Source organism: Bufo gargarizans, chromosome 2 (genome assembly GCF_014858855.1).
Source record: "Bufo gargarizans isolate SCDJY-AF-19 chromosome 2, ASM1485885v1, whole genome shotgun sequence".
Taxonomy (NCBI): domain Eukaryota; kingdom Metazoa; phylum Chordata; class Amphibia; order Anura; family Bufonidae; genus Bufo; species Bufo gargarizans.
This window is the reverse complement of record NC_058081.1, coordinates 539752004-539760590: the sequence shown is the minus strand read 5'-3', so window position 1 is coordinate 539760590 and position 8587 is coordinate 539752004. Positions and strand designations below refer to the sequence as shown.

The following is an 8587-nucleotide window of genomic DNA, read 5'->3' as shown; positions in this document are numbered from 1 at the left end:
GGTCCAGACTGGAGTCCATACCCAGGAGGAACCTGGCAGAAAAATGCTACATGGTGCATTTTTCTGTCTGCTGCAAGGAGTGATTTTCATCATAACAGATGTCTGAATGCCAGAAAACATCCTATAGAAACCAATGGGATCCCCTCTGGCATCAATTTCCCTCTGGGGTTTTACCACCATGAAAAACAAAGGATGTTCGGATATCTGGAAAATATTATAGAGGTTGTCCACTTACAGGACCCTTCTGTATTAGTCAGGACAGAGACTTAGTACAATCATGTATCACTATACATGTCCCCATGCACTTGGTTGGACACTATGTAAAGTTACAGTTATCTCCAACAGAGAGGATAGCAGCTCCTACCATATTCTAGCAGCTATTTCCTATGAGGATCTTTCTCATAAAGAGTAATTTTCTAGAAGGTATAGAAAAAATAATAATATAGGGGTTCACCCACTTGCTATCACGGATATGGTGCTCTTGTCTATTTGACAACCCGTCAAGTGATAAACATATATTATTGCATTTGAAAGACAGGCACTCTACATCTCAAACCATTCAGAGAGGATATGTCCCAAAATACATATTTTAATAATTATGCTTAAAAAAATAAAGTAAAAAAATCATAGATGAATTGAAATTAGGAAATAAATAATAACTAAGAAAAAAAGTGACATAAATAGTTATGTATATGAATTAAAATTAGGAAATAAATAAATAAATTAGTAAATAAAATTAGAAAATAAACCATAGATGAATTTAAATTAATTATACGTAACTATTTCTGTCACTTTTTATTTTTAGTTATTTTCTACTTTTAATTCATCTATGGTTTATTTTTTGTCACTTTTTTAAGAATAATTATTTAAATATGTATTTCGGGACATATCGTCTCTAAATAGTATTAGATGTAGAGTGCCTGTCTTTCAAATACAATACTATAAATTTTAAAGGGTCAACCTGTTTAATGTATAATAGCTGCTATGTCAATCTATTTTCTTTCAAGACAAATTCTATGTACCACAAATTTCATACAGTTTTGCATGTGTGAATGTGCTTGTACTTATAGTTGAAACAGAAGTCAGTCTTGCTTGTTAGAGAAGCATAACTTCCGTAAACAGCATTCAATTCCATTTGTGCAAATAAATTAGAAATTCTGCCACTAATTGAATTACTTGTGAAATTAAGATGTAATTTCAAACCATCTCACATTCATTTGCAATTTGTTTAATTCTTTGTAACACTCATTGTTCTTTGTTTCATGTCTAGAGTGGCAGCCAAAACCCTTCGAGATGTGTTTTCCACCAGCTGTGAACACTGCCTTTGTGCCCGCTGCTGCTAGGATGCTATTTTTGATGGCCCTGACATGCGCCAGTCCTTTTCTAGAATTCCGAGAAGAGACTCCAAGAACACTAAATGTGGCCATAATATTTAGTGGTACCTCTTACGCACCAGATAGTGGCCGTTTTTCACCCTCAGCTTTCCGCAATTTTTCTATGGAAGTGAATCCCATTTCTGTAATACTGAATGACACAAATCCTCGCAGCCTTATCCTGCAAATATGTGATGTTCTCTCCAGCCTGAGAATTCATGGGGTGGTCTTTGAAGATGACACAAGGACAGAATCTGTTGCTCAAATCCTTGACTTCATCTCTGCTCAAACATCTATGCCTATCATTGGCATCAATGGAGGGTCTGCTATTGTGTTGACACCCAAGGTACGTACAAGTACTTTTTTCCTATAGGGAAAATGTAAGAACTCTAGCTGTAACAATCAATGAACATGTAATCTATCTCTTGTACCAAGGAGTTACAGTAACCATAAATTCAGATATTGCAATATTGGGAGGGGATGTGAGAATGTACTTTGGAAACACTCTATAAAACAGCTCTACAGTACAGTAAGAATTTGTAATTGGGGCGATGGACTTTAACATCCTGTCCACGTAGCAGTTAGAATTCCTAGAGAATGTTCTCCACAAGTTTGTTGAAAGATGTATGAGGCCAAAGCACATCTACTGTATCTACATAAAAAATTCTCTCCCTTGTCTTGAATAGTAATGTGACAGGCTTTCCATCATGTCCAGTAAGTGACCTTGGTTGTTCTATCAAAGTGATTTGCTAGGAATGATTTACAGGAAAGAAACAATTCATGTTAATCTTATGCCAAGTACTTGTAACATTATAAATTCTAAAGCAATGGGAGGGAAGATAAGATTTGTCTGTCTGCTAGACTGCAAATAGCGTAGGTCAGGTGCTCTGTTATCCCATTACTAAGGACGGTAATTTTTTCACTTTTGTTTATAAAATATATGTTTTTTTTAAGACTGTAGTATACAGAGTATGAATATCTCCTATTTACATACACTGGAGAACCATGTGCACTATCATTATCATGTGTCTGACTGTCTGTGGAAATGGAAATTATACATCTGTATTAGCAGGTAAACTGCATTTAATCTGAATTGGGATAATCTCATTTTAAATGATTAGTGGAGAGATTCGAAGTATCCAAAGTTGACTCTCATGCTTTGTAGTAAAGAATAAATTTTTCCTAAATGGCGTCTAAAAGTAAAAAAAAATTATACGCACCTCATCCACTTGCTCGTGGAGAGGCTGTCCGCTCCCGTCTTGATCGAAGAAACCCCCCCAAAGGACCTGCGGCGAGTGCAATGACCTCACCATGTGATCAAGCTGGGCGCACGCGATAATGTTATCAGTGCGCATCACAGCATGAACCCAGCATGATGACATGGTGATGTCATCATGCTTGACGCAGGGCCTTTGGCAAGATGGGAGCGTACATCCTCTCTGCTGTCAAGTGGATGAGGTGAGTATCATTTTTTATTTTTTAAACCCCTGAGCAGCTGAATGTGAGTTACTGATGCCGTGATCAGCGTTGAACGTGGCATCTTAGGGGTTAAATGACAGGGGGGGGGATGCGATTGCCGTTACCCATCATTTCACCCGCCCCATACAATGGAAATCGATTTGTGACAAAGTAATTTGTAATTAATTGAAATCCTTGCCAAAATTTTGTAAAGCTGCCAAATTACATTTTTCAAAACTTTTCTCATCTCTAAAAATGACGAAAGTAAAATTTTTTTTTAAATCAATTCTCTAAATGATTAAAGGGGTTGTCAAGATCATTAAAAGTCTTAGGGTACTTTCACACTAGCGTTTTTCTTTTCCGGCACTGAGTTCCGTCAAAAGGGCTCAATGCTGAAAAAGAACTGATCAGGCATATCCCCATACATTCTGAATGGAAAGTAATTCGTTCAGGATGCATCAGGATGTCTTAAGTTCAGTCATTTTGACTGATCAGGCAAAAGAGAAAACCGTAGCATGCTACGGTTTTATCTCCGGCGGAAAAAAAATGAAGACTTGCCTGAATGTCTGCATTTTTTTCCATAGGAATGTAGTAGTGCCATATCCAGCATTCAAAATACCAGAATGCCGGATCCGTCCTTCTGGTTTGCGCATGCAAAGACCAGAAAAAAAAGGTGAAAATAAATGCCGGATCTAGCCGGATCCGTTTTGCTGGATGACGCCGGAAAGACGGATCCGGCATTTCAATGCCATTTTTTGACTGATCAGGCATTTTTAAGACTGATCAGGATCCTGATCAGTCTTACTAATGCCATCAGTTGGTATGCGTTTTGCCAGATACGGCAGGCAGTTCCGGCGACGGAACTACTTGCTGGATCACTTTGCGGCAAGTGTGAAAGTAGCCTTAGTCAAGCCTGGTAACAGGTTAACTTCTTACCGACCACCTATTGACTATATACGTCTGGACGGATGACACATATCTCTGCATAGAAGTTTTAATACACCCCTGCAGAGACCACAGTTGTGTGCTGACCGTGCTTCTGTAGGACGCCCACTGTCAGTGACAGCAGAGCTCTCCATAGAGATGGCAAGAATGACCTTCCACTGTTCCTGCCTTCCCCATCGCGCTATACACAGCATTGAATGAGTTCAGTCCATAGAGATCTGGAATCAGCAATGTCGCTTCCTGCTCCAGTCTCAGTGGTCATGTGATCACCGGGGCTAGGAGTCTGCTGATGGATCTTAACACTCCAAGATAAGTGGTGCAGTGTGGCTAAACAGCCCTGTGCAAACACTCAATGGGCTGTATTCCCCCTGTAACTGGAGCTACAATGTCAGCCACAGTTATAGAAGAAATCAGCAATAAAAGTGGTAAATGGCCTAGTCCTGAATCCAACCCTGTATATTTTGTAAAATTTAATGCACCTGTTGTACTGAATTTTGACTTGAAATGCAGATGATCTATTCCCTACACCAAACAGCTATTGCTGATGACAGAATCCTTTTAAAGGGGTTGTCCGGGCTTTTACTATGCTTTACTATGCTCAGAATAGGTCATCAATATCAGATTGGAGGAGGTCCGACACCCAGCACCACCGCCGATCAGCTGTATGAGGAGACAGTGAGCGCAGTGTGCGCATGACGTCCCCCAATCTAATTTCCTGTATGCTGCTGTGGTCTTCTATGTTCTTTGCTATAGACAGCAGCAGCAGCAGTAAACAGGAAGAGGGACAGGAGACAGCACGTGCGCACTGCTTGCGCCGTCTCCTCATACAGCTGCTCAGCGGGGGGTTTGGGTGTTGGACCCATCCCAATCAGGATAGGTCATTAATAGTAAAAGCCCCAACAAACCCTTTAAGCTGTATAACAGTGCTTATCCAAGATTTTTAATTATTTCAGAAACCCCCTGACACATTACTGAAAATCCAAACTAATTTAAAGAGAATCACTGACCACAATATTTATATTTGTATTGATATAATTAGAGTTGAGCGAACACCTGAATGTTCGGGTTCGAGAAGTTCGGCCGAACTTCCCGGAAATGTTCGGGTTCGGGATCCGAACCCGATCCGAACTTCGTCCCGAACCCGAACCCCATTGAAGTCAATGGGGACCCGAACTTTTCGGTACTAAAAAGGCTGTAAAACAGCCCAGGAAAGGACTAGAGGGCTGCAAAAGGCAGCAACATGTAGGTAAATCCCCTGCAAACAAATGTGGATAGGGAAATGAATTAAAATAAAAATTAAATAAATAAAAATTAACCAAAATCAATTGGAGAGAGGTCACATAGCAGAGAATCTGGCTTCACGTCACCCACCACTGGAAAAGTCCATTCTCAGATATTTAGGCCCCGTCACCCAGGCAGAGGAGAGAGGTCCCGTAACAGAGAATCTGTCTTCATGTCAGCAGAGAATCAGTCTGCATGTCATAGCAGAGAATCAGGCTTCACGTCAGCCACCACTGCAACAGTCCATTGTCATAAATTTAGGCCAAGCACCCAGGCAGAGGAGAGAGGTCCCGTAACAGAGAATCTGGCTTCATGTCAGCAGAGAATCAGTCTTCATATCATAGCAGAGAATCAGGCTTCACGTCACCCACCACTGTAAGAGTCCATTTTCATAAATTTAGGCCCAGCACCCAGGCAGAGGAGAGAGGTCCCGTAACAGACAATCTGGCTTCATGTCAGCAGAGAATCAGTCTTCATATCATAGCAGAGAATCAGGCTTCACGTCACCCACCACTGTAAGAGTCCATTTTCATAAATTTAGGCCCAGCACCCAGGCAGAGGAGAGAGGTCCCGTAACAGACAATCTGGCTTCATGTCAGCAGAGAATTAGTCTGCATGTCATAGCAGAGAATCAGGCTTCACGTCAGCCACCACTGCAACAGTCCATTGGCATATATTTAGGCCCAGCACACAGGCAGAGGAGAGAGGTCCCGTAACAGAGGATCTGGCTTCATGTCAGCAGAGAATCAGTCTGCATGTCATAGCAGAAAATCAGGTTTCACGTCAGCCACCACTGCAACAGTCCATTGTCAGATATTTAGGCCCAGCACCCAGGCAGAGGAGAGAGGTCCCGTAACAGACAATCTGGCTTCATGTCAGCAGAGAATCAGTCTTCATATCATAGCAGAGAATCAGGCTTCACGTCAGCCACCAATGCAACAGTCCATTGTCAGATATTTAGGCCCAGCACCCAGGCAGAGGAGAGAGGTCCCGTAACAGATAATCTGGCTTCATGTCAGCAGAGAATCAGTCTTCATATCATAGCAGAGAATCAGGCTTCACGTCAGCCACCAATGCAACAGTCAATTGTCAGATATTTAGGCCCAGCACCCAGGCAGAGGAGAAAGGTCCCGTAACAGACAATCTGGCTTCATGTCAGCAGAGAATCAGTCTTCATGTCATAGCAGAGAATCAGGCTTCACGTCACCCACCACTGCAACAGTCCATTTTCATAAATTTAGGCCCAGCACCCAGGCAGAGGAGAGAGGTCCCGTAACAGAGAATCTGGCTTCATGTCAGCAGAGAATCAGTCTTCATATCATAGCAGAGAATCAGGCTTCACGTCAGCCACCAATGCAACAGTCCATTGTCAGATATTTAGGCCCAGCACCCAGGCAGAGGAGAAAGGTCCCGTAACAGACAATCTGGCTTCATGTCAGCAGAGAATTAGTCTGCATGTCATAGCAGAGAATCAGGCTTCACGTCAGCCATCACTGCAACAGTCCATTGTCATAAATTTAGGCCCAGCACCCAGGCAGAGGAGAGAGGTCCCGTAACAGACAATCTGGCTTCATGTCAGCAGAGAATCAGTCTTCATGTCATAGCAGAGAATCAGGCTTCACGTCACCCACCACTGCAACAGTCCATTTTCATAAATTTAGGCCCAGCACCCAGGCAGAGGAGAGAGGTCCCGTAACAGACAATCTGGCTTCATGTCAGCAGAGAATTAGTCTGCATGTCATAGCAGAGAATCAGGCTTCACGTCAGCCACCAATGCAACAGTCAATTGTCAGATATTTAGGCCCAGCACCCAGGCAGAGGAGAGAGGTCCCGTAACAGACAATCTGGCTTCATGTCAGCAGAGAATCAGTCTTCATGTCATAGCAGAGAATCAGGCTTCACGTCACCCACCACTGCAACAGTCCATTTTCATAAATTTAGGCCCAGCACCCAGGCAGAGGAGAGAGGTCCCGTAACAGAGAATCTGGCTTCATGTCAGCAGAGAATCAGTCTTCATATCATAGCAGAGAATCAGGCTTCACGTCAGCCACCAATGCAACAGTCCATTGTCAGATATTTAGGCCCAGCACCCAGGCAGAGGAGAAAGGTCCCGTAACAGACAATCTGGCTTCATGTCAGCAGAGAATTAGTCTGCATGTCATAGCAGAGAATCAGGCTTCACGTCAGCCATCACTGCAACAGTCCATTGTCATAAATTTAGGCCCAGCACCCAGGCAGAGGAGAGAGGTCCCGTAACAGACAATCTGGCTTCATGTCAGCAGAGAATCAGTCTTCATGTCATAGCAGAGAATCAGGCTTCACGTCACCCACCACTGCAACAGTCCATTTTCATAAATTTAGGCCCAGCACCCAGGCAGAGGAGAGAGGTCCCGTAACAGACAATCTGGCTTCATGTCAGCAGAGAATTAGTCTGCATGTCATAGCAGAGAATCAGGCTTCACGTCAGCCACCACTGCAACAGTCCATTGGCATATATTTAGGCCCAGCACACAGGCAGAGGAGAGAGGTCCCGTAACAGAGGATCTGGCTTCATGTCAGCAGAGAATCAGTCTGCATGTAATAGCAGAAAATCAGGCTTCACGTCAGCCACCACTGCAACAGTCCATTGTCAGATATTTAGGCCCAGCACCCAGGCAGAGGAGAGAGGTCCCGTAACAGAGGATCTGGCTTCATGTCAGCAGAGAATCAGTCTGCATGTCATAGCAGAAAATCAGGCTTCACGTCAGCCACCACTGCAACAGTCCATTGTCAGATATTTAGGCCCAGCACCCAGGCAGAGGAGAGAGGTCCCGTAACAGACAATCTGTCTTCATGTCAGCAGAGAATTAGTCTGCATGTCATAGCAGAGAATCAGGCTTCACGTCACCCAACATTGGAACAGTCCATTGGCATATATTTAGGCCCCGGCACCCAGACAGAGGAGAGGTTCATTCAACTTTGGGAAGCCTCGCAATATAATGGTAAAATGAAATTAAAAATAGGATTGAATGAGGAAGTGCCCTGGAGTACAATAATATATGGTTAAGCGGAGGTAGTTAATGTCTAATCTGGACAAGGGACAGACAGGTCCTGTGGGATCCATGCCTGGTTCATTTTTATGAACGTCAGCTTGTCCACATTGGCTGTAGACAGGCGGCTGCGTTTGTCTGTAATGACGCCCCCTGCCGTGCTGAATACACGTTCAGACAAAACGCTGGCCGCCGGGCAGGCCAGCACCTCCAAGGCATAAAAGGCTAGCTTTGGCCACGTGGACAATTTAGAGACCCAGAAGTTGAATGGGGCCGAACCATCAGTCAGTACGTGGAGGGGTGTGCACAAGTACTGTTCCACCATGTTAGTGAAATGTTGCCTCCTGCTAACACGTTGCGTATCAGGTGGTGGTGCAGTTAGCTGTGGTGTGTTGACAAAAGTTTTCCACATCTCTGCCATGCTAACCCTGCCCTCAGAGGAGCTGGCCGTGACACAGCTGCCTTGGCGACCTCTTGCTCCTCCTCTGCCTTGGCCTTGGG

General features: G+C 43.7%; 1 protein-coding gene across 1 annotated transcript in view; it reads left to right on the top strand.

The window, feature by feature from the left end:
* Positions 1 to 1293: 1293 nt before the first annotated feature.
* Positions 1294 to 8587, top strand: part of GRIN2D (glutamate ionotropic receptor NMDA type subunit 2D) — a 456113-nt gene continuing 448819 nt past the window's right edge. The window contains exon 1 of the mRNA XM_044277508.1: positions 1294 to 1719. Coding sequence (XP_044133443.1) covers positions 1294 to 1719 — 426 coding nt within the window. The remainder of the gene's footprint in view (positions 1720 to 8587) is intronic.